This window comes from Cryptomeria japonica, chromosome 11 (assembly GCF_030272615.1).
Source record: "Cryptomeria japonica chromosome 11, Sugi_1.0, whole genome shotgun sequence".
Taxonomy (NCBI): Eukaryota; Viridiplantae; Streptophyta; class Pinopsida; order Cupressales; family Cupressaceae; genus Cryptomeria; species Cryptomeria japonica.
In genome coordinates this window covers 264,344,396-264,371,735 of record NC_081415.1, presented here as the reverse complement: position 1 = coordinate 264,371,735, position 27,340 = coordinate 264,344,396, and the positions used below count along the sequence as shown (strand labels likewise).

Below are 27,340 nucleotides of genomic sequence, written 5' to 3'. Positions count from 1 at the left end.
GTATGCAATTTTTTTATAGGAATTCACTAGAATACATGTTAAGCAGAATTAGTAAAGGATTTCTGTGTGAGATTCCAAAGGTCGAATTCCCTTCAATAATGACTTAGTTGGTCCCACATTGTTCTTCTACTTGAAGCCCCAGGACTCAAGCTTGAGTCTCTACTTCATTGTTTGTGCCTTCAATCAGTTTCATGGAAGCTGCTCAAAGCAAGGAACTGAAGGAATCTTTAATGACACAGCCTATTTCAAAGTACCAGTTCAGAAATAACAACTTCAATCTGGTTTAACTTTCTTTCACTGTTCTAGATCTGTCCCCTATTTTGCTTGAGCAATATATTCCACATGTGAATTAAACGGGCTACCTTCCAATTGGATCCAAATACCCCTTTAGGCCCTACAGAAGGCCAAGATGAAATGGTCTGACGAAAGAGTCTGATTTAGAGAAATTGAATTAGCCCAAGGAGCCCAAGGCCAATTAAAATTTCTACGTAACCAATTCTAACGATTGACAGCAACAAGGAATTAAAGGAATAAGTGATTTGGTGGATTTTCCTGCTATAAGCGTAGGTAGCAATAGCACAATAAAGTCTCGTTCGAAAAAAAACAAAATTGTAGAACAGAGAGAAAATTTGAGAGCAAGAATGAGAATAAATCTGTTTCATTAATTTAGCATAATAAAATCTAGTTAGAAAAAAGAAAGGTAAATTTGTAGAAGAGAGAAAGTTTGAGAGCAAGAATGAGAATAAATTTATTTCATTAATTTACAAATGAAGAAATTACAAAATATATAGCCTTTGTGAAAGCATAAAATAGAGGAAAAGGGGTGAATTTGGAAAAAAAAAACTAGAAGAAAGTTACAAATCTGGAAACAACAGATTGAAAGCCTAATATCCTCCTTAGTTATTAGCTTTAGAATCCAAGCAACAATAGTTTTTCCCAAGCCGCAAGAATAAAATGGACAACAACGCCCATAAAACAAGGAAAAAAAGATAACATGCACTAACACCCCCTCTTGAGTCTAAGTAATGAGAGTGAAGACTTAAGGGGGGTTGTTAGCGATCTAATCCATTTTTCTCTCTTTTTTTATGGGATTTTTGTTATCCATGTTTTATGGATGATTATCACAACTTTCTATTTTATTCCCATAACTCGGATAAAATTATTGTTGCTTAGTTGTTAAGCTAACTAAGGAATATCACTGTTTTTTCAGTTTTATTCCTGTTTTTCCTCCTGTTCTACTTTAATGGAGGTTCTATGTATCTTTGCAAACTCATGAAAAATATCAATCAGTTGATATAGTTTTCATTCTTCTTATTCTCATTTTTTCTTCTTTTAACCTGCAAGTTCTCTCTTTAAGTTCTCTCTCTCTCTCTTTTTTTTTTCCCTCTAAAGATATCTATTATACTATCTTGTGTAGGTTTAGTTAAAATTTTATAGAGTCTAGGGAGACAAAGTTTTCTCTAACAACAATATTTAGGCTCCTTGAGATTAAGATTTGTTTTAGCAGCCATAAGATAACCAAGTTTGGCTAGTAATCTCTAGTTTTGTTGCTCTTGACCACCTAATCGCATCTTTCCCTTGTTTTCAAGAAATCTTTCTTTTGTTAAGTATTTGTTAAAAACTTATTTTTGATTTAGGGGGCAAGAACTTGTCTTTTTTCCCAATCTCATCAAGTAATGCTTTGAACTTCTTCAATTCTCAATAACCATAAACTGTTGTGCCCACTTTATGGAAAGAATAACTTTTTCTTGTTTTAATTCTGGCAAGTATTTTAGATTCCATGCACATTCCACAAAGCATCCCAAAAATCAATTTCCCTGCCATCTCTCATTTCCAAAAAAATGTACTTTGTGGTGGTTGGGAAACTTTTAGAAGATTAGACTAAGCTGTCCAATTGGAATTTCGTACAAGCACTAATAAATGGGTACCATAATGTCAATACAAAAATATTTTTGGGCTCGGTATATTTTGGGTAAGTTCATATAAAACTCACATTATATATATATATTTGCAGCCTAAAAACTAATATGAAGCTGAGAATATCACATATCATGAATACACTCAGCAAAATTTCCTCAAATATTACAAATTCACTATACTAATTTGATATCAATTTGTCAACATGAATGTAATGATACACACTCATTGTCAAATATAAAAATAATAAAATGACTAATCAAGTCATATGAGTCTTCATCAAGACCAACATCATCATCATTAGCTTTAGGATCTTGTTCAATATTAAAATAACACATTTATTTGTGTTTGCATTAGTAATGAAGAATAGACTTGTTGCACCAACAAAAAATGAAGAGTAGACCTTATTCCACTCGAGAAGAATGATGATAGAGATTTCCTAGAATCCTATCTGGACCTTGAATGAAATATATCACACATATAAGAATATTTAAGATTGATTTGATTAAGCTGATACATGCTACTATCCTCAACCATTTCCTCTTCTTAGCTTTGAGTTTCATGTGAGTTTCAAGTGAGTTTCAAGTGAAGGTAATCAACAAGCTTCTACCACAAATGTGCTTTTCTAACCTTGGCAATTATATACCCAACTATTCATTGCAGAGGAACCCAATCTTAAAGCCAAGAATTTAAGCAAGTTTGTTTTGGAATATATCAAGTTGCACCATATTCCATCTTGCCTACTATTTCCAGGTTGTTAGGCTTCTCATGTAGAGTCAAGTATTCTTTGAGTAGAAAGAATTTCAAAGAAGCATAAGCTTCGTGGTTGGGCAGATAAGTGCTTAAACCATATTCTTGTCTCTTGGTTTGCAGATGATTATTGGGTTAGTGTTAGCTAAAAACTCCAATGGTTTGTATTCTTATTGTATTGTTGTGAGGAGATAGACATGAGAGCCTAGGTCACATCCATTTGTACATTATGTTATTTGTACTCTATGATTCACGATTTAACATTTTATTATGAGAAAATGTAATATTTAGTCATATATTATCGATGCTTGATTTTATTTTCATATTAATGAGAAATTGAGTAATTTATTTGATTTTGTGATATAGTTTTGGATTACGTCCCTTTCAATGTATAATTATAACAATTATATTCACAATAGTAATTCTCTAATGATATTTTAATTTATTTAGAAGATCTTAAAAAGATATATAATTAGTTCATTTTAACTTAGAAATAGTAGACAATTTATCTAAACAAGGAAGTGTAAGATAAAATGATTACCTTGTTTTTATTGAAGCCTATAACTTTAAATATTTCAATTAATTCATTTTATATAGAGATAAGTTATTTAATAGAAATTCAAGCCTGAATTGATTTTTTAATTAAAAGTTAAGGAGTTTGTAATGCCTATGCATTTATGTTATATAGGTTAGGTTATTTTAATTCTAGAAACTAGGAAAATCTATGAAAATTAAGCTAATTATTGATAAGATAGGGTAGGGTTAAATTCATATTCATCTGTAGATATTTGTTAGATCATAAGATCAACAATTAGATTCCCTAGATAACAATTTCAAATGAAATGTTCCCTAAATGTTAGCATGCACATGAACAAATAATTGCATTAGTTAAATTGGCTTAGTATATGTAGGCTTAGTTGTTTTAGATCCTTGGTTGTGCCAAGGTGGCATGACCATCTCGCTTCTATATAGTGAGCCCAAAGGGATCTATCCTTGAGAGGGTTATCCTTGAGAGGGTTATCCCTTGAGGTATCTTATGACTAGACATCATTTTTTAATTAGGGTATCCATCTTTAGAAGGTGTGCGTGAATGAAATTTACATAGCATTCATGTTCCATCCCTCTTGCTCACCCTCAATGCACACATTATTCTACAATGTCGAGCATAGTAGATGTCTTAGTATTTTAACAAAAAAATTCAATTATGATTTTGTCCAATAGATTAAATTTTGTGCATGACTATATATTACATTTATTTATTTTACTTTTTAACTCACATAAGAAATGTTTTTCATAATAGATTATTTTCTTTACAAATTTATCACATTTTATTTTTAATTATTTATCTTTCAACATAAAAAAATGATCTTAGAAATAAACTACTTTCTTCAAAATTTAGATTTAACATACTTTATTCCTCTTGTTCATTTTCTATTTCGTCTGGCTTTTATATTTCTTAATCCAACTTTTTCTTTGTAAATATGACATTTCATAGATTCTATTATGTTTACTTCATTTCAATTAAAATACCTATAAACTTATTTTCTACATTTAATTCTATTATTACATAACCACACTAAACTATTTAGATTCTACTTTTGCCTTTATGATATACAACAAAAGGATTGATTAGTTGTCATATTATTTTAGTAAGAACATTATCATCAAAAGGAAATACATGGACATGTAAAGTGACTTAATGCAAAATGGAAAGAAATTAATAAATAACTTTATGAAGTAGAGAAAATCTCACATGATTAAATAATGCTTCTATAGAAAATTTATCCTTGGATAAAAAGATATTAAAGCCTTAAGGATGAAATGACCAAGTGCCGCGCAATATCCCATAAAATCAAAACCAACAATGCATGCATGGACAAATGATAAAGAAAAGGGGCATGTGAATCCATGATAAAAAATAATAATGGATAATCCAAGGATAGGTAGGTATCAAATATGTTGTAACAATAATAATCAAGTTATAATTAATATATAATAATGAAGCTAGAAAGAAGGGTAGATCTATACATTAGTCATATTTGAAAAATAAAAATAAAATATTGAAGATCAAAACTTTAAGACAATCCATAGGGTTTCAAATGTTGAGTTCACAAAATTGTAAAGAAATAAAATTATCTAGGTTTAGCGAATATAATAATTAATATAATCTAATTATCTTAATTTAGAATTATGACTAATCATCTAGTATAATTCAAAAAATTGTAAATGAACAAAAATAAAATTACTAGTTGATTATGTTGGTCAATAGAGAGTTGTCCATTATTTTGATCATAATTATTGTCAAACTCAAAATTATTTGTGTGCATTTTTATGTGTTAGAAGTAGAATGATGAAATTAGGACTACGTTGTTCTTAGAATTTAGAAAGGACTAATTTCAATGCATGCAATTGACTTGGATTAAATCAATGAAAAAATCAATCTTAGTTTGCAAAATTCACATTTTGCACACAAAAACGACCCAAGAAACCAAGAACTCTTGTATCTGCAAAATGGAGCATGACCTTGATAATTAGACTTACAATGAGTGATTAGTGGTGTTGATAAACACCTATGAGAATATTGATAGGTAGGGGTCCTTCTCCCTTGGTCAAACCCTTTTAAAAACAACAAGAAACCACACAATATGCCTATATATTGTTAAGTATGCATATGCTGATGGAATTGTGAATGCTTATGTGCACTTCTTGAATGATTTAGCAACTAATTAGTGGGAGTTCTTTGATTTTTAGATAATTACTAGACAATCAAAATGATTTAGAGCATATCATTCTATATAACTCGAATATTCCACACTCAAGTTGGTAGGCAATGACTAGTTGGAAGGGTATATTTAGTACATGCTTAGTTTCAAAATTTGAACTAAAAAAGCATGACTTGATCTTACACCTTGAAATCAAACGAGATTGAATTTTATGCAATATAATCAAATTTAAGGTGGGGAATGGGTAATCTACGAGTTGAATTGAAATTTTTGGGATGGGGAAAGTCAAGTTCAATCTAGGTTAGACAATTTACCAACTTTTATATAAAATATACTACTTATATGCTAATTATTACGTAAAAATCAAAATAAATAAATAAACTGTGACTTTTGTAATTCTCACCATTACTATTTTACCAAAAAAATGGTCTCGTATTATTTTAAAATAGAAAAAAAAAGAAGCTAGAATAAAGATTGTAATTTAAGTTGAAATCAAATATCAACTTGGAATGTAATATCATGATTATGAATAGTCAAAAAGTTGATCTCGTGAAAATTATGTTGTGGTTCACATTTCTTGAATTTGGAAATTATATGTGATTGTATATTCTATAATAAAATCTTGAATAGATAACGCTTCCCTATGAATAGTAGATTTTTTTATGAAAATGAGTATTGGCATCTTGTGAGTTGAGTAGTTATTGCTTGCAGATGAATACTGTAATGTTTTAGTGAAAATGAATATTATCATCTTATTGGTTATGTGTCCAATATTTTGTCATAACCCAAGCTCATTAGAAATGAATGACTTTGACCATTTTATAATAACTCATAAAACAATAAATTTATACTTTGTTTAAAATGTAACTTACTTTATCTATGCATAATCTAACCCTTCACTTGTCCAAAAGCTCGTAACCTTCTTTCTTATCTATTGAGATTTGAATTTTGTGAATGTCTCACATATATACCTATTAAAATGAATTAAGACATAAGTATTCATACCCAAAAACAAATATTTAGTAACCAAAGCCACTCTCCTACATCACTTTAACTATTGACTAGTGCTTGCACCAAATGGAGGTGCAATGGTTACACTGATAGTAATATATGCTAAAAAATTTAGAGTTCTAAATATGGTTGAGTGCAAATATATTTAGAACGATAAATAATGCAATTTTTTTGTACACTCATTATATTCGTGGAGTTGGGTACATTATAGACATTTGTTTTTGGATGCTAAAATATCTTTTTTGGTCTCCATGTTGTTCCTTCAAAGATAGCATTGCATGATATCTACATTGACATCAAAATAGTGCAACAATTAAGGAGTTGACAATAGTTGATGTTGGCCACTAATTTTCATGCTCTCGTAGATGACTTTCTCCTACAAAATAAAAATATTGTAGAATAAGAAAAATAAGTAGATTAAGCTAGAATGGACACTTGCAAAAATGAAATTTGTGTGATATGTACAAATGCAAAACATATGAAAGAGATTGGGATTGCAACTGCATACCTTCTTTTAGAGAGATAGTTGCTATAATTGGACTTTTTCTTTTTTCCTTATATCGTATATAGGTTGTTTTGCATTTTAAAGTACCCCTCGAAGGAGAATGTTGGTTCAATGCAAAGGTTATCCAATGATTTGGTTCTGGACGCAATAGTTACTCATGTGTATTGTATATGAAAGATTTAAACAAACAAATTTATAACTTTGTCATATTTGAATCATTTAAATAAAAAAAATTATAGTCAAAGCACCTCAAATTCAAAAAACCAACAAATTAAATCGATATGAAACAAGTTTGTGATGCCCTAATGTTACTGTAAAAAATGGCCAATAATAACTAAGATCTAGAACCCAATGGATAACACAACAGTAGAGAGACAAAGATTGATAAGAACAAACTCTATTCTCATCAAGATGCAAAAAAGGATCAATTGAATAAACCATACAATGAAGATGAGCCTTCTTATAAAGACAAGGACATATGGATATTGGAGCACACAATTGTGACATGTGGCCCAATGAGATACAGGGGTAGGTGAGGGTAGGTAGGAGAAATAATAAAATATTCCAGAAGAGGTGGATCACCCACCGAAGGTAGAATGTGAAAACAAGATAAGACCACAAAAGGTGAAATTTCTCCTACAAGCAACTTCCCTAGATGCACACTTCTCTAAGTGTCTCATATATGCAAACTACTATGAATGAATTATCCTAAGTCAGCTTAAGTAAAGTGTAATTAATAGACATAATTTACACCAACACTTACGACTAGTTTTATTTATTTTGTTCTCAGTAAGTTAATTTTAGTATACAAGACTTCCATACATGAAACGAGTTTGTGATGCCCTAATGCTAGGACTAGTTTTACTTTTTGTTTTTTTCGATAAAGATGAGTAAGTTAATTTTAGTATACAAGACTTCCATACATGAAACTAGTTTGTGATGCCTTAATGCTACGACTAGTTTTTAAATTAATTTTTCAATAAAGACGCATATGAGATAATCCTCAAAGCAAAGTAAATAAATGTTTCATTATAGTTAATTTTTTAAAATATTTTTTTAATTTATTTTCCTATTTTATTGAATATGTCAAAATTTTAATTTTTAATTATCGTATCTCTTCTTTTATAATTGTTATAAAATATGTTTGTAACAAAATATTTTTTATATAAATTTGTATAAAAGAGTTATATAACTATAAATTTTTACATTTAAATTTTACCAAAATTAATGTAAAACAAAAGCATATGAGTACCCAATTACATAGGGAACAATAATAGAAGGTAACATATATTTGTGAAAATAATATAGTAGTAAAAAATATCACATATTTATTCAAATTGTAAAGAAATAAAAGAATTTAAAAGTTAACCTTAAATTTTTCTTTATATTTTTCATACACAAAAATAAAGTTAAAAATTATGTCTACTTCAAAAATTTATTTTATTTCTTTCAATATATTAAAATATAATTTATTGGAAACAATAAAATAAAAATATGTGACATATAATTTTGTTTTAAAAAAAATGCAAAATAAAAAACATGTAAAATAATTTTAATTTAAAAAAATATAATTACAAATGTTATGGGAAAAAAAAATTATAAATATTTTTAAATATGAAAAAGAAATAAAAATTTAATTTATTTTAAATAAATAATAAATAAAAATTTCATTTTCCATATAAATTTTAAGCATAACTGAAACCATCTGCTATCGAGGCAAAATGTATATTTCTCGTTCCCGAAGCACTCAGGACGCTTTAATTTTAGGGTAAAACTGATCTTAATGTATACCTGTGAATCAATCTTTAAAATCTGTAAATAATAATTTACTTCAAGAAGGAAATCATGGGAGAGTTGTAACTATTGTCTCCAAACTTTTCTTTGTAAAATTCATACAATTCAGTCTCATTTACTGTGAACAGGTAACGGTTTAATATTTAATATGAGGAGAGTCATATCGTGCACAGGTAGTCTAAACTCAAATCTTAAAATACACTCAAATCTCTAAATAAACTACAGTGAAGCATTTCAAGCCTGCGTATACAATCTTAATTAATCAATACTCGAAGCCAATAATTGAGAAATTGTAAACGATAGCGAAGATTTGAAGAAATTGTAAACGATATGAATGGGAGGTTCGCCCTATAAATTTTAATCATTGAAAAAATCCCAAAAATCTACCCAGCTGCCGGAAACTTTAAAAAAATGGATCCTTCCTACATGCGTGAGACACTCCCAGTGGAAGAAACCCGCCTTAAAAAAGCCTATCGGTTGATGAGTTAGAACTTTTACTTACTATCGTTATCAACATGTCAATCAAATAGGTAATCGGTGCTTTCATCTATTTCTTTAGAATCTATACTTAACCACTCGTTGAAGCAAAGGTAATTGTGCCAGAGAATATCTTTTCCTTGCTTTCCTTACGATGAGACTGGATGATGTGTGTCCCGAAGTCTCGTCGTCCATTGACCCTTTACTTTGTCAAGCGAGGCCATTAATGGTGTAAATAATTTAAGCCTTGTCTATCACGGAAGACGGGTCAACAACATATATTTTAGGAACCAAAGCCAATCTCGCATCGCATGGAATTGCACGTCGCCATGTTGCATCATAAATTGGTCCCCCATAACTGGCGGACCCACCTGGTTCCTTTTTTTCTCCTTCCTGAATCGTCACTCATAAAATCAAAAACTTCGTAAGATTCAAAGCTGATGGCCACTGCGACGTGGAAATATATTTCCTTCCCCTGTAACGCTGAAAATAATTGGGAGGGAGAAGAATGGCCAGCAGGAATGCTAGTAATCCAAACCATGCCAGCAGTTCCCAGCATTCAAACCATGCCAGCAGTTCCCAAATTGTTATTTCCTCCGTAACGGATCCTCAACCCAGAAAATTGTCCAGGAGACCAAAATGTATGTATTATTATTGTTTTCTCCTTTACTTTTTAAAATTGATGTAACCGAGCTTCAAATGCTTTTAGTTTATTCTCGTTTTAAGATTAGTTTGAAATAGCTATGTAGAGATAAAATGAGAATTTGGCTGTTGCGAAAAGCCACAAAAGAAAAACGATGAAAATGGCACAGGTTGGCACAGGTTTTCTTTATTTCTAGTTTCATGAAGTCAATTTAGGGCTAATTTACATTTGACACATTCAACTATATACCTTTATAACAACTCTAAGTTGACGTGATTTAATTTTTGACTAAGTTGTTCTTATCTGTTTGAAAATCACAGAGACTCTTGAATAGTTTAGGGTTTTTAACTTGATGTTAAGATTTACCGAAATAGATTATATTGAGTGAAATGCTGAAATCTTAAGATGGCGGTTTGGTTTACAGAATCTGAAACGGCTAGAACAGAGTAACTGAATTTGGTTAACAATTGTTTATTTCAAATACTAAATTCTTTAAGATTTGGTTCATAGCAAACAAATAGACTAAATTCAATCATAATTTATGAAAGAACACTTTTTGTTTGCACTGCAATTGGTTGAGCTGATCACTTAATGACTGAGGATCGACCATTTGTAACCAGTAGATAAATAAGGTCGAATGAGGTTATAGTTTCTTGAAGTTTCATACAGGAACTAGTTAATCATTTTCTTTGACATGTACATAATTGGATCCTGAGCATTATCATCCGAGTCTGTGAAATGCACTACACTGACGTTTCCTACAGCTAGTACTTAGGATATACTGCGTATGATATTTTTTGTAATGGGATACTTTCCGTATATGTTTTTGAAGCGTTAATTGACAAAGGATTGAGGAGGAATTCACTGGAATATATGTTAATCAGACTTAGTAAATGATTTCTGTTTGAGATTCCAAAGATATAATTCCCTTTAATTAAAATTTGTTGATCCCCACATTGTTCTAACACTTGAAGCCCCAGGACTAGGGATTGAGTCTCCACTTTTTTGTTTGTGCCTTCAATCAGTTTCATGGAAGCTGCTTAAATCAAGGAACCGAAGCAATCTTTGATGACACAGCCTACTTCGGAAGCACCAGGATTGCCTCTTGAAGCCCCTTCAAAATTCAATTAGAAATTACAGATAGGGAGGTTTTCAAGCCGAAGTCTCCTGAAAATTAAGAATATTTGCTGTTACTCTTGGCTTGATAATGGGATCGTGTTTCAGCAACTTCTATTCTTTGATCAAAGTTTGCTTCCAAGCTGTAAATTCCCCTTGGAGGGCTTGAGAGGAAATCAGTTCAGAAATGACAACTTCAATTTGGTGTAGCTTTCACTGTTCTAGATCTGTCCCCTATTTTGCTCAAGCCATATATTCCAAATGAGATTAAAAGGGGCTACCTTCCAAATGGACCCGAAGACTGCTTTAGGCTTGAGAGAAGGCCAAGACGAAAGGGTCTGATTCAGAGAAATTGGATAAGCTCTAACAATTGACAGCAACAGGGCATTGAATGAGTAAGTAATTTGCTGGCTTTTCCTGCTATAATCATAGGCAGCGTTGAGAAAGCCTCATCATCCCTCGCTTCCAAAGTTTATCCTGGGTTAACATCCATTTTTGGTGGGTGAGCTTAAAGGCTCAAGCCGAGGGAGGCAAACTCTGCTCCAGCAACAATCTGTAGGCCAATCAGGATTAATATTTGTTTTAGCTGCCATAAGATAACCAAGTTTGGCTTAGTATTCCCCAGTTGTTGCTCCTGACCATCTGTTCAATCTTCCCTTGCCTTGAAGAAATCCTTTTTGCCGAGCATTTGTTGAAAACTTTTTATGATTTTAAGGAACGGGAGTTTAGTTTTTTTTTCCCAAAGTCATCAATTAATGCCTTGAATTTCGTGGGTTCTCTGTAATTATAAACTTTTGTGCCCTAGATCATGGAAAAATGACTTTTGCTTGTTTTAATTTTGGGAAGTATTTTAGAGTTCCATGCACATTCCACAAATCATCCCAAAAATCAGTTTTTCTGCCATTTCTGATTTCCCAAAAGGAAATGCTTTGTGGTGGTTGACCTGCATTTCAACATGAATTTCCAAATGTGAGAACATTTTGGAAGATTATACTAAGTTGTCAAGTCGGAATTGGGAATGGGTATTGGTAAATGGGTACTGCAATGCCACTATGGCAATTTGTTTGGGCTGGGCACATTCTGGATGAGTGCATACAAAAACATATAAAAATAATAAGTATATACATATTTGCAGCCTAAAAACTAGAATGCAGTTCAGCATACCACATCATGCATATGCCAAAAAAAAATTCCATAAATATTACAAATACAATATTCTAATTTGATATCAATTTGTCAATGTGAATGTAATGATAGATATTCATTGCCCACTAATAAAATATTACAATCACTAATCAGAGTCATATGGGTCTTCATTGCAGCCTAAAAACTAGAATGCAGTTCAGCATACCACATCATGCATATGCCAAAAAAAACTTCCATAAATATTACAAATACAATATTCTAATTTGATATCAATTTGTCAATGTGAATGTAATGATAGATATTCATCGCCCACTATTAAAACAATACAATCACTAATCAGAGTCATATGGGTCTTCATCAAGACCAACATCATCTTTGTTAGCGTTCAGGGTCTTGTTCAATATTAAAATAATATTTTATTTGTGTTTTTATTAGTTATGAACATCAGTTTAGGTTCTAGGGCAACTTTTTGAAGGTTCATAGTTAAAGGAAATTTGTCAAATTGCATTGAAAATGCTGTTTGCATCTGCAGTGTCATATGGGCCTTCATCAAGACCAACATCATCTTTGTTAGTGTTCAGGGTCTTGTTCAATATTAAAATAATATTTTATTTGTGTTTTTATTAGTTATGAACATCAGTTTAGGGTCTAGGGCAACTTTTTGAAGGTTCATAGTTAAAGGAAATTTGTCAAATTGCATTGAAAATGTTGTTTGCACCTGCAAATGCTCCAACACACTTGGAATCACTTAGGTACAATTCCAAACAATTCTGGCTTCAAAATATCATGCGTTGCACGAATCTGCAGATGAATCAGTTTTGATTCTGATTCTGGTACCTTTGATAGCTAGAGTCATTGCGGTTTCAGGCTGATTTGGTAACTTAAGTATTAGATCTGGATATAAGCCTTCTTTTGGAGCAGTGGGCTCCATTTAGCTTGCGGCTGTGGATATAAGCCTTAAGTCAGTTTGCAGCATGCACAGACCTCCCCGATTTTCATGGGCTTCAGTAGCACTAAACCTGTGGATGATATGGAAGAAAGTATCTCTATTCGGAATACTTCTTTTGGAGCAGTTGGCTCCATTTAGCTTGCGGCTGTGGATATAAGCCTTAAATCTCTTATGTATGCTTAATGTATCCTGGCTGTGGATATATGCAATCTATTACCATATTATTTAGGTACAAGTCAGTAGAATGGTATTCAAGCCATGATCTTGCCAGTTTGAGGGTAAAGATTGTGGATTTTATTAAGCAAAATAGAAATAAAATATTTGAGCAGAATTAGAGTTGGCATACACAAACCTCCCCAATTTTCGTGGGCTTCAGTAGCACTAAATCTGTGGATGATTATGGAAGAAGGTGTATCTCTATTTGGAATACTTCTTTTGGAGCAGTTGGTTCCATTTAGCTTGCAGCTGTGGATATAAGCCTTAAATCAGTTTTGTTCCCACTGCCAACTTTTAGATACCTAATTTCCTGATACCTATTCCATTAGCAGATTTTGAAGAGTAGACCTTATTTCACTTAAGAAAAGGAATTTTCCTCCTTTTCCATTGCGCATCACAGTTAATTCTGCATAATCTGATATAGCGTGCCTAGAGTCCTAGCTGAAGCTTGAATAAAATGCGTAATATAAATATGGAAAGCATTGAAGACTGATCTGATTAAGGTGATGTGTGCTGCTACTCTCTGCCATTCCCTTTCCTAGCATTGAGTTTGATATGAGTTTGGGGAGAAGGCAATTAACAAGCTTCTACCGCAAATGTACTTTTCCAACCTTGGCAAACATATACCCAAGTATTCATTGAGGATGAAACCAATCTTAAAGCCAAGAGTCTAAGCAAGTCTATTTTGGAAAAGATGAGGAGAATTGTAGAGAAAAATCTTAGATTTATTTTGATTAAATAATTGAGTTCAAGCTTTAATTTATTTATCTAATACCTTCTTGAAAGCTCTGAAATCTCCCCATTTAGCATCCTCAAACAAGATTGTGTCATTGGTAAATCACTAATGACTAAAAGCTTCCACATTTCAGTAGCTTTGAGGTCTTGAAACTAGTTCTTCTTAGAGGAGCAGAAGTAGATTGGTGTTGATTGTCAGCTAGGATAATGAATAGTAAAGGAAATAGAGCATTACCTTGCCTTTAGGTAGGTTTGAAAAAACTATCTGGGCACCCATTTAGTAGAATCAAAACCTAGGGCCTGAGATGCAGGAGCTCGAAAACTATTTCTTCCTGGCTGCTCCAAACCCGAGGTATTCGAAGAGTTTCATTAGAGAATGCCAGTTCACTCTATCATAAGTCTTATAAATATCCAACTTGAAAATCATTCATTTTTGCTTGTTGGAGGACAAGCTCATGGGCGATAAGTGATAACCACTCCTAAACTTCGTTTTCCTTGCACAAAAGCCCCTTGTTTGGTTAATACAATGTTTAAAAGAATGGGTTTTAGCTGAGTTACCAAATCAGGCTGGAAACATTCCGAGTATGTTTGTATAAAAAAGATATAAAAATCTTAAATATATAATAATATTTAAATAATATGAATAATATTAATATGCTAAAATTTTAACAAATTTATTATATGAAATAACTTATACAACTAAATTGTAAATATTGTAAGATTTGGCAATGGAGATAGCCACCAAATGTCAAGGAGCTTCAATAAAAGCACAAAAGGGACCCAAAATGAGATAATTCTATTCGACCAAAGGATGCAAATATACAATAATCTTAGGTTGGATTGCATTTGCTCATATGAGAACTACAATTGGGTATTTATAGGATACACCATTAAGATATGTGAATGTACAACCAATGTAGGATAATAGGAGATGTAGTCATGTGTGAAAAATATTTCCATTAAACTATAAAATACAAGTCACATGATGCAAGTATGACCTACCTAAGCAAGTTTAACCTATTCTAGGTGCATAATATGCAATAAAGTAATCAACTAAATGCAAAAATATAATAATGTACCGACACCCCCTATACGTATAGCTTAGGTAGGTAGGAAGGATGGATAAATGGGTCTTGACAAATGTGTAGCCATGTTAGGTACCCATGTACAAAATGATCCCCTTAGAAAGAAGAGGAGAAAACTTGTAAGTCAAGACTCATCCCGAAGAGAGGATGAAGAGAGTAGGGCTATGTGACTGCATTTGAAAGAACTAAGAACAATGAAATCCCATGTTAGGAAAATGTTCTTCCCAAAATAGAGAAGAAGAAAGACTGTGCAAGTCTTTCCTCAATGTGTAGTCTTTTTTGTTGATTGTAGATGTTTGATTTTGAATGGTGATGATGATCTATGAATGCCAAACAATGTTTGTCCTCTTGGGAAGAAACAGGGCCAAAGGTGGATGCAAAAGATCTTCCCATTCCTTGAAGGAATATAAGGGAAGAAAACACATGGTGCATGATGTCCCTAGAAGTTGTTCAAATGTTGTTAGTCGATACCGAAAGGTGCTACAATCAAATCAAGAGTCCCAGGCTTAACTAAAGGAGGCGATAGTCCAAAATCTTGTGGAAATGGATGTAGAACAAGATTCAAAGATGATGAGAGAAAAGCTGCGATGGAATTGTCATTGAAGAGGATAGGGATGTCTTTAATGGTGTCCTCCGAATTTGTAAGGAGGGACTCAATTTTTTGTGTGCAATATTTGTCAAGTATGCATCCCAAGCAGTTATCTTTGGAAGATGATTAATATGATCTTGCAACAAAGAATCACTAGAAATGATGGATGAAGCAACATTGGACTTGGTAGAAATAGGAGAAGATGATAGAAATGAGATGTTGGTGCATGTCATTTAACTACACTGTTCATCCCTAGATGATATGTCCAACAAGATATTTGATTGTGAACGTTAAATGTATTTGTTGATGTTAGAATGAGTCCTTAGCCTCAAGATGTTGACTCATACATAAAGAAGATGGGCCCTCAAAATTTTCAATAGGAGTCATAGCAGATGAATATTGTCAAAAGTTTCTATAGGATAAGAAGAACCATCAGGAGAAATCTCTGTTATTGGTCAAGTTATTCTCATTCAATAAACACATTAGTTTTATTGCAATTGTATGGTTGAAAAACATGTAAGAACCCTTAAGGTTTTCAACTAATTACTAAGTTTCAGATCTGAAACTTCAAACCAAAATTTTCAACACAATAGTAATAACTCACAACAACAATATTAACTCAGCAAACAGTAACACTCATTTTATTCTCAATAGTTCCAAAACACATGATATGCTGATCGAGTAACGTGTATCCCATCAAGCAGATGTTATATTCAATAAACAATGGGAAATAATGTTGTTTTGACAGAACTGAACACAAACCTTGTAATATAGAGACTGGTCTCACTCACAACTGCTTGAATATGAGGATACAACGCTGCACAAAGGACAGATTGATAGAAACCATGAAATAGGGCCTGTGAGGTCACCAATGACCAGCAAAACCCTCCTAACAACCTGTGCACATTCCAGATGATGAAATGTTGGATTTAAAGTGTTGAGGGGGCAGTGAATAGTTAAGGGAAGCTCTCCAAATGAAGAGATTTGCAATGTAGAAGACTCAATATTGCTGGCACCATCCCTGTAGGGTTGTTTGCTGCACACTGTAGTGCAATATGTTGTAAATATGCCTTAAATAAGATGGAACATTGTTGCAAATATGGTGATTCGGCCTCTAGCAATGGATGCAGGTGATCTGGAATAAATTAACTCCAAGAACCATGTGTAATTCTGCCCAGCGACTTCTTGTGCTCAAAGTTCAAACAACAATTTTGGTGGCATCCTATAGGTCAAACTTATCCTTGGTTAATATGGTTTTAGAATAGAACTAGAAATAGGATTAGAAACTTCACTGTGTATAGGAAAATTTGATGAGAGAAGGCTATGATTTGCTGTCCCAACCTAGCAGGGAAACGAGGGTTTTTGTAATAAGATCAACCATTTTAACAGAAATTACTTAAGATTTACCAAGATAGTAAATAACCACATGCTAAAATTCTAAGATTTTTTTGTTTCCTTTCATATTTCATTTGTTTAACATGATCAATATTAAAATGATTTGCAACATTTCAGCTATGAATTTATAACAAACTTTTTCTTTCACATTATATACATGCATTGCATTAAAGCAACATGATTACAATTACACTAGAATGTGTTATAGAATTTTCCATATCTGAAATCCTACAACCTCCTCACAAGTCTCTGTGAGTTGTTTGCAAGAGGGAGAGCATCACTTGAGTGAATATCTTCCAGTCATAGAACAACGTTCCCTTGCACATCTTCCATTTGGAAGTGGTCCTACCCTTCAAGAAGAGTATAGATAAAGGAAACCAACAAAGTTCATGCAATCTGAGACCTAGTGTTGTGCCCTACATAACCCAATTGACCTACAACCTTAGACAATCCTCTAACTAATTATGAGCATTCTGACTGGATTATGAAATCTAGTACACTGTGAATCGACTAAATTCAAGCAGAGACTTTGCATCACTTTGGCCAAAGTTTTCAAATAAAAGACACTTCCATAGGTATTGTAGTCGTGTGTTCACACACCTCTAACTCAATTTGGATATGACATTCATCCTATGGTTTATCATATAGTTCACTCATTTGACTAATCATCTAATTTTTCATATAGAATTAAGACCAAGCATGTATTTCTTTCTATTGTCGATAAATGACTAAATTACTGAATTAAACTTCTAACAAAGAACTTCTGCTTTGAGTACTTGCAATTCGCGGATCTTGGCTACTGCCACATGTTCATATGTCCTTACGATAAATTCACGAAAACTGAAGAAGCAAAGGGACTTGAATTGGGTTTGATGGGTCCCATATTCAATAACTCCTTCATGGTTTTTTCTATCTCCTTAAACTTCTTAGGGTGCCTATAAGGAGTAGTGATGACAGGCTTGGAGTCCTCCTCCAACTCAATGACATCCTCAAACCCTCTATCTAGAGATCTCCTTGGAGGAATCTCTCTGAAAACCAAGTTGTGTTTATCCAATACTTTTTGAATGTCCACATGATACTAATCACTACCATTTGTAGGAACATTAGATGAAACCAAACATCGTGCTACCCATGCCACATCACCATGTCTAAAAATACTCCCCATTCTCTTTTCTCATTGGACATACCTCTCAACACAACCATTTTCCCATCCACTCTAAACTTCAACTCCATATTTTGAAAGTTTTGAGAGTACTTTTCTAGTGAACAAAGCCACTAGATGTCCAATATAGCATTTGTGTACGATAAGTCAACCACGTAGAAATCATTGGTAACAGTGTAATTGCCAAGTGCAATGTTTAACTGAGGGCCCTATTGGGTACAAGCCATGTTAAACCCATTTTCCATAATAACATTAAATCTCTCAAAATCTTCAATTTGTATACTCCTCTCTTAGCTACCAATGTTGGGTCTATGAAATAATGGGTTGCCCCACTATCACTAGAATTGTCACATTCTGCCCTTGCAAGACTCCATGCACTCTAAAGGAATTAAATCTGAGAGAGTAGCAATCCTTCCAACCTTCACCTCCTTAGGTGACTATTCACCATCTCTCATTTGCTCATCACTTGACTCACTCTGTTTGTTGCCTTGAATCCTCTCTGCTTTATCTTCCTCTTCATTGTCAGAGACTACCTCAATATAATGCACCTTGCCCCTTCCTAGACACTTGTGACCCGGTTCCCAAGGCTCTTTGTGACCTAAACATAACTTAATCTTTCTTATCCTTATCCTTCTTGTGTGAGAATCCTTTTGGCTGGAACTCACTTTTTGAAGTGGAGGATTCCATGCCTCTAACATTTTTTACGGCTTCTTGTAGTGTGGATGGGCTTAATGCCTTAATCCATCCTCCCAATGGATCTGATAACCCATCCATAAATAGTACAATAACTCTCCTCTGCAAAATATTAGTTACCAAAACTGATAGCTTTTGAAAATCAGCAAGGTAAGCATCAACAAAACCCCACTGCTCAAGCTGTGCCAACTCCATAAAGTGAAGTTTAGAATCCTTTTTGTCGAACCTATCAATCATGTTAGTAGCCTAAGTGGATTGAGTTGTAGTATACAGAATACCAAGATCCAAATTACAACACCAAAGCATAATAAAACACTATCATGGAACCAACAACACACAATATAGTATACCGAGATATATTCATGTAACATAGATGTATATCATATTAATCTCCACTGGGATGTGTCTCCAAATGTGCTACAAGCTTACATATAAAGAGTTTGCGGCTGGTTAGGCCATCAACAGTTAGACAACCAACTACCTCGTAGATATAACTTAATACTATTGTTTTATTTTAATACATTACCAAAAAGCCTTATTTACTAATTAACCGGCTTACATCATCCTCCCCCCAAAACTTGTCGTCTTCCAGACGACACAAAACAATAGAATAGCAACAAAAACTATCTACTAAGAGGGACAAGAGGACGTCCTTGTTCCCATCGTGGCACGCTCTCGGAGGGTCTTTAGATCTCTTTTAGCAACGAGTTGTTTCCCCCGATTTTCTTTAAGAAGCCTGAGTGCATCCATTCAGTCCTTCTCAGAGGCAACCAACTCCTGTTCCTTTCCCAGCCGCGTGGTTCTCTCTTGTGCCACTTCTTGTTCCAGAGCATTGATTCTTTCCTTCAGCTCACTCTCTCGTTGTAGGGATAAGGTGTGTTCTCTTTCCATCTTGCTCGCTTTCCAGGTTATCCCCTAGAGCTGTAAGAATGTAGTACGAAAGGTCCACTCTATGGTAGTGAGAGCTCCCATCACCTCCTGACCTCCTCCTGTATGCCTGCTAAGGATCTGTGGTACTCCCCAGTTTGTTACCATCTCCTGAGTTTCCTTGTCAGGCCAACCTTGGTTTCTCATTTTCTCTGAGAACTCCCTCTCACAGCCCTCTGCCATAAATGCCATCAGTGCTTCCGCTGCTTTCACTATAGCAGGCATATCGGATCCTCGAGAATGATCTATCATCCTCTGTGTAGCTGTCCTCATTACTTCCAACTCTGAAAGAAAATGCTGTGCAGTAGCTTCAAACCCTCCGACACCCTCTGCTGGTGAAGACGTGCTGTGCCCTTTCCCAGTTTCTCCAATCCTCAAGCTCTCCTCCTGTTGGTCAAACCCCAATGATGGTGATGGTGGTGGAACTTCTATGTCCATCTGAAAGCTGGCCAGCAGGCTGTCCGTTTCGGCCTCCATGTCTGTTTCCTCTGTTCCCTTCCCCATGTCTACTCCTGGCTCTTTTGCAACCAGGTGCATTGCTTGTTCTGTGTTTCCTTCACCCATGGTTGCGGGAGAATCAGTTATAGGCGCCACTACTAATGCGATAGCTCTAGCGGCTTCCACGCCCCTCGATGTGTTTATATGGAGAGTGTGGGCCCCTGCACTATGTCTCCTCAAGTCTATTAATTGGGATGGGTTCCTTGTGACCCCTGGCAACAAGTGTACCGTGGTGGGAATCTGTGCCGGTTTGAAAAGTACCTTTTTCTTTACTCCCCATCCTGGAACGACTGGTATGCCCCCCATATGGCTTCCTGGCCCTACTTGTGGCAGACCTCCTACATGCTCCCCTTCTTGTACCATGCCCATTGGTTCCAATGTTGCAACTTCTGGGCCTGTCCTATCCTCCTTATCACCTTCTGATCCATGCATAGTGTGGCTTTGTTCCATACGGAACTCCCCTTCGTCTTCATCAGATGAAGATGAGATATATGTCTCTTCTTCCCTTGTCTTTGCCTCTTCCTCAGAGTTGTCATCTTCCTACCCTCCATCTTTTGTGCTCCCTGCAGGTTCTTGCCTTGCTTTCTTCCTGGGTGTCTCTGTGGGTACTACTGTAAAAGTGTCCAGGTGTAGCCAATTGTACATGGCTGGCTTCTAGGGCTCCACCCGATTCGAGGCCACAAAAAATCCTCTATATTCCGGCGCCACCTAGGTTCTCAATGCTTCCAAGAAGAGGGCAATGATATGATGGGGCATGTACAGAGTTTGGTGTTTAAGGAGCATGGCCTCCTTTATCCGGCTGGAAAAGGCCCGACCCCAGTTGTATATTTTGTCGTTGCTTAGTCCGTACATGAGGCGTAGCATCCATATGGCAACATCGGAGGCTCGCCTTGCTGTTGTTAGCTTACTCTTCAGGACATCCACAACGCATCTCCACTCTGGTGAGGTGATGTAGGATTTTTTCAGGCCCCTTCTATTACTATTCCGCCACAAACTGTCTCGTTGCTCTTCTGTCAGCGTATTACCGCAGATATGTTCCAATAGCCGCTTCTTCTCTTCTATAGACATTCTTGCTGATGGTTTCAAGGTTGAATCACCATTACTTGGAATTCCGAAAACCTTCCTGAACTCCTTGGGTGCATAAGAAATGACCACCGTTTGTCCTAAATAGTCGATTACTGATCTATGCTTGTCCCGCTCATATCCATGGACCATGGCAAGCAGAATGGGTTCAAATTTTTTTAAATTGAAGATAGGCATAAAAATGATTTTATCAACCTCTGCACTCCTCAATGAATTTTTTAGGGGGTGATCCTCCTCATTGCTTTCCCACCACCTTCTGCACTCACTTCCAACAACTCCTTCAAACGTGAGGTTCTCCACCATTACCTGTTCTTGTGCTTTCTCCTGGCTTTTCTTGCTGGTTCCTGGAGTGGCCATTAGTTGCTTGTTAGAAGTACGGGCCTTGTAATTTATGTCGTAACTACTCGTTCTAGGGTTGCTGTGACTCCCTTTCACCATATTGTGCCTTGCTGGCATATGCTTCTCCTTTATTGTGCAACTATAGTGGTGGACCCCTTTGTGGCTTTGAACTCCTTTGCCGACATCTACACTGCGGGGGTGATGGAACAAGTTTACCCCTTCACTGCGTACGCTGTGACTAAGTTTGTGTACGCCGTGGCCTTGAAGACAGTTGCCGCGCCCGTGGTGCACCCTACGGCTAAGGCATACGCCTAGGCCTTGCACTGCGTACGCCTTGGCTCTGTGTTGCATACGCCTTGGCTCGCGTACGCCCCCTCTGCCTTTGTGACCGCTTTCCCGTATGCCCTTCGCGCCACCACTTCCTCGTACGCCCTTAGCACCACTACTCCCCTTTGTGCCTTTGCGTACACCCTTCGCGCCACCGCTTCCTCGTATGCCCTTCGTGCCACTGCTTCCCTTCGTGCCTTCGCGTACACCCTTCGCACCACCGCTTCCCTTCGTACCTTCGCGTACGTCTTTTGCGCCTTCGTGTACACTCCAACTACTGCTGCGTGTGCCCCTTGCACACTCTCCTTCGACTGCGTGTACACTTTGCGTGGTGTGTATGCCCTTCATACTCCTTTTGTGTTTACCTCCTGCGGCGCCACTCTTCGTCACTTCCCCTTCGTTGCCTTCGCAAGGAATTATGTGCTCCCTTGCCCTTTTATCATTTTTTCTAACATGCCGGATGCTTTTTATCCTCCACTTAGTCTTTTTCGAACCACTCCTTCCTTTATTTTGCTGGTCCCATATTAAATTTTTTATATCTGCTCTGGTCTTTATTATCTTTCTATGGCCTTCTCTTTTCATGCGTATTGTTTTTATTTGCGTTCTCTTTTTTTAATTTTTTCCTTGTTTTTCCAATTTTCTTTTTGAACCCATGTTCCTAGCTTTTGTGACTTAGAACCATCCTTGTCTTCCTTGGTCCCACATTCTGTCAAGTCGTACCCCAACATATCTGCAACAACAGTTTCTCCAAATTGGTGAGTCGGGGCCCCATCTACCTGAGCCTCCCCTTCCTGGTATTCGACGAATTGTGGCGGGTAGGTATTGTCTTCCTCAATCTCAAGGATCTCCAACACATTACACTCTGGGTGGAAGATTTTGTAATCCTCCATTTGCTAGTGGAATAGCCCATTGATAGAACTTGTCTCGTCCTCTGAGCAATTCCCTAAGCGGAGGACTCCCTCTTCATCAAGTTCCATCTCACCATCCTCCCCCGGTGCTTCTTTCTCGGACCCAGAGTCTGAAGCCACTTCCTGACTCACTACTTGGTTCCGTAGATCAATGATATATTTTTTCCCTTCACTTTCAATTGAGAGAGTGTTTTTCTTCCAATTGTGGTCCGCTTTGGCCATGATTAACCATCCTCTTCCCAAGAGTGCATCATATCCCTTTCTTGCTAAAGATATAACCATAAAATTCAAAAAGAATTGTTGGGTTCCAATGGTTATCTTTTGTCCCATGAGTGTGCCAATTGGTTTTATCCCTTGCTGGTCTACTCCTACCAGGTGGAATGCGGGTGGCCACTGTGTTGGTTTCCCCAAGGCCTTCCATGTCTCCTTCGGTAACACATTTATTGCTGATCCTCCATCCACAATCGTATTGGTGACTTTGTAGCCCATGATTTCCATTTCTACTACGGCTGATGTTCTGCCCACACCTATTGTCAGCAACATGGGGTCAGTGGTCTCCTTTGAGTGGTTCCTTTCTTCCACTTCCTCCTTGTGGCTTGGCATCTTTTCCTCCTTTCTCATCTCCTCCACCTGGTTTATGGCTATTCGCAATTGTGGTAGTGTCTGCAACAAATTCGATACTCGGACCGACACAGTGGTTTGTAGTAGCTGCTTCATTATGGTTGCTTCAGAGTCGGCTTGTATGGTGTTGGTGGGTTTGTGGGATACTGTCTTCTGCCGTTCCTCACTCATTTCCCATTCTACTTCCTTTTGTGCCTCCTTCAGTCTTTCCTTTTCTGTACCCGGGTCAGGGTATGTTAGTTTCCTTGCATGGGATCGGGTAATGGCCAGTACTTCTGGTTCCGACCGAACTACCTCCAACATGTTCACGCCTTTCTGTCTTGGACAATCCGCATCTTCGTGGTTGCCTGGCCCACACCATTTGCAGAGTAGCCCTCCTCCTTGTCCAACACCACTCTGGCAGTCGCGTGCAAAATGGCCCCATTCGTTACACCTTCGACATTGTATCATTGGTCTACCTTTTGTACCATATTGGATGCGAACCTGTGGGGTATTATTATTGCTATTGTTGTTACTCCCCCTCCAACTGTTCCTATAGCCACCTGGTGATGCGTCCGAGTTTGTGTTCTTGGAGGGTGTAGTTGGTGGTGTTGCTTGTTCTTGAGTATATAGTACTTGGGCACTCCTTGTCTTCAAGTTGTAGGGGCATTCCTTGATGGAATGTCCCAACACTTGCAGATATCACAAAAAACTTTCTTTGGGCAATTGATTTTTGTGTGCCCCTCCAATTTGCACTCTATGCACTAGAGTTCCCTGCCCTCCCTACTTTCTTCCTTCTGAGTCCGCATTTCCCGCATCATCCGCCTCATATCCTTCCGGAGTGCTTGTATCATCTGGGACTCCTCCTTGCTTTCTTCACCAATACTATCTTCGTCACTTGTGCGCTTCTTACCCTTCGATGTCTTGTTCTCGCTTTCAATGTCCATGGCTCTATTGTACGCGTCCATGAAAGTAGATGGAGGTACTACCTTCATCTTTTTCCGTAGGGATGGGTTCAGTCCCTCGATGAACCATCGCTTCTTCAAACCATCGGCTGGGATATTGTCCATTTTTCCAATCAATTCTTTTAGCCTGCGGTAGTAGGACCTTACAGTCTCACTCTTGCCCTGTTTGGTGTTGTATATTTCTGCTATGATCTCATCATCGTCCTGAAGTAACCGAAACTCCTCCTCGAATGCCTTAGCAAGTTTTTTCCAAGTATCCTTTGAAGTGGTGGTCAGGTCCGTGTACCAGTCAATGGCAATTCCACGGAGGGTGGCTGGAAATGCTTTCAGCCAGTTGTCTTCATCATCCTTGCCATTGGCCTGCCATATGGTGACACAAGTTTTACAGTGACGGGCGGGATCCTTTGATCCTATTCCATTGAATCTAGGAAGTTTCTTCTTTTTGGGGGTATGTGCCATCTTTCTCGTACTCCCTGGGTTACTCTGGGGATTGTTGAATGACTCAGTTGGTGCGGTTGTTTGCTCCCAATTATCACTACTCTCTATTGCCTGTGGGCTGTTGTGACTCCTGTCCCCCTCTTGTGTATGTTGCTGAGAACCTTCTGCCAGGCTCCCTCCTTCAACTATTCGATAGAGTTTCAGGTGCCTCTCCAGTTGCTCCTGGATGCATAGGGATCTCCTCACTATGTCTTCTTGGCTCCCTTCTTGCTCCTCCCAGGATTGTCGTCTTCGATCTTTGTTGAGTGTATTTGGCATTAATTATTGGAACTACGGTGGTTTCGCCACTGTGTGGAGTCCCTCTGCTCTTCTTCCCTTTGTTTCCTTTCTTTGTACTGTTGGAGCACTTGCTGGCTACGTTGCTCCCTTCGTACGTTCTCTCGTTCCTCGTCACGTTCCACGAGTACATGTGCCAACAACCATGGAAGACTACCCAGGAGATCATGTATCGCCTGGTTCACTTTGAGTTCCACCCGTACCGTACCAATCGAGACAACGCTTTGTTCCGCTTCTCGCTGTACATACCGGTCCACGGAAACGTCCCACGTGTGAATCAGGTCTTGTGTCAACTGATCCTCCTTGGTTACTTCGGTGTTATCCTCTACTATTACCAGGATGCTTTGGTCGAGTGCATGACCCATTATGCTTCCATCCCGCCAGCCTTCCCTCCTGAGACCTCTGGATTCGACTTAGGCAACGACGCCAAAATGTTAGTAGCCTAAGTGGATTGAGTTGTAGTATACAGAATACCAAGATCCAAATTACAACACCAGAGCATAATAAAATACTATCATGGAACCAACAACACAATATAGTATACCGAGATATATTCATGTAACACAGATGTATATCATATTAATCTCTGCTGGGATGTGTCTCCAAATGTGCTACAAGCTTATATATAAAGAGTTTGCAGTTGGTTAGGCCATCAACCGTCAGACAACCAACTACCCCATAGATATAACTTAATACTATTGTTTTATTTTAATACATTACCAAAAAGCCTTACTTACTAATTAACCAGCTTACAAATCAGTCTCTCAATGAACTTTGCATAGGAATTAGTCTGATCATGACCCAGAGTGACCATCCCGTGATGCCACCACTCATGAGCACTACCATCCAAGTGAATTGCTGCCTACTTAATGGGTTCATCTTCTAGAATGGGATTGAGTTGAAAATAAGTATCCAGCTTCTACACCCATGCTCTAGCTATAGTTTTTCTGAACCCATGATAGTAGGGAATGGTTAACTTGCCAACCTTCCTCTGCAAATCATTATTATGTGATCTACCACCTATAAAGTCTCTGTTTCAACCTGAGATCCATGTAGTCATGGAGAGACATTTCAGCTTGAAAATCAACACCTAATCCATCCAATCTTGTAAAATCTGATCCTACAACTCTTTTGTATTGGTTCATTTTTAGCTTGAAGATTCTTTCTAGGAGGAAAGTTAGGCATAAGAGGTCTAGAGTTAGCTGTTCTTGCCATAGCATGCTGATTGGCAGCCTTGTTGTTAACTGAACCATCTCCCTAACCATAGTTTCAACAGCCATCGTTACCACCTTTGTTGTTATTATTGCTTTTGTTATTGCCCACAATGTGTTGAGCCATCATTGCACACATTTGAGGTATATTCTTCTGAAACTCACACTGTCCTCTAGCTAAATCATTGAGAATGTCTCTTGTGCTAGGTTCTTGGTGGTCTCTATGTTCTCTGTCACCCATGTTTATTTCAACCCTTTCACCTTCTGCAAATGGATCAATCATTGGCATGTCTTCAATGTTTGGGTTTGATCTATTTTGTTTCAAATTGTAATGGTTTGTAAAAGGCTGCATTGCTCATTCCCAAGTCATGTCACAGTTGATCTATCACACAACCCTCCAAGCTAGCAGGAATCAAAGTTTTGGTACCATTGTAATATCCATCTCCCAATTTTTTCCTTTTAGTCTATAGTTTGTAGGTTTTATCCAAATTTATTTCCAGGTTATATAATGCCAAGTTTCGATGAATATTCACATACATGCATTCAAAATGATAGAGAATGGCAAACTGAACTAAATTTAGTTCTGTTATAAAAATCAAAATTTAATCTTGATTTGCATATTATTTAAAAATAAAAAGTACCTAGAATAATCTCTTTCTTTTCCGACCTCAATACTCTCTGGAATAGCTGAGAATACAATAATGATTTGCTCATTAATAAAGCTATGTCCAATGAGCTAGAGTCCCTCAATGCATAGGTATAACTATAAATAAACTTGTTTGGTTGCAACAAAAATAAGTTT

The 27,340-nt window shown here is 36.5% G+C and overlaps 1 protein-coding gene across 3 annotated transcripts in view; it reads left to right on the top strand.

Annotated features, from left to right (window-relative positions):
* LOC131069715 (ALA-interacting subunit 3) overlaps positions 1–27,340 on the top strand; it is a 133,522-nt gene that overhangs the window by 936 nt on the left and 105,246 nt on the right. The window contains exon 1 of one of the 3 annotated variants that reach the window (XM_059214188.1): positions 9,434–9,818. The exons of 1 other annotated variant lie outside the window; for it this stretch is intronic. In XM_059214188.1, the coding sequence (XP_059070171.1) occupies positions 9,686–9,818 (133 nt within the window). In that variant the 5' untranslated portion in view covers positions 9,434–9,685. Of the gene's footprint in view, positions 1–9,433; positions 9,819–27,340 lie in introns of those variants that run through there. One more of the 3 variants, XM_058005249.2, reaches the window with a different exon arrangement.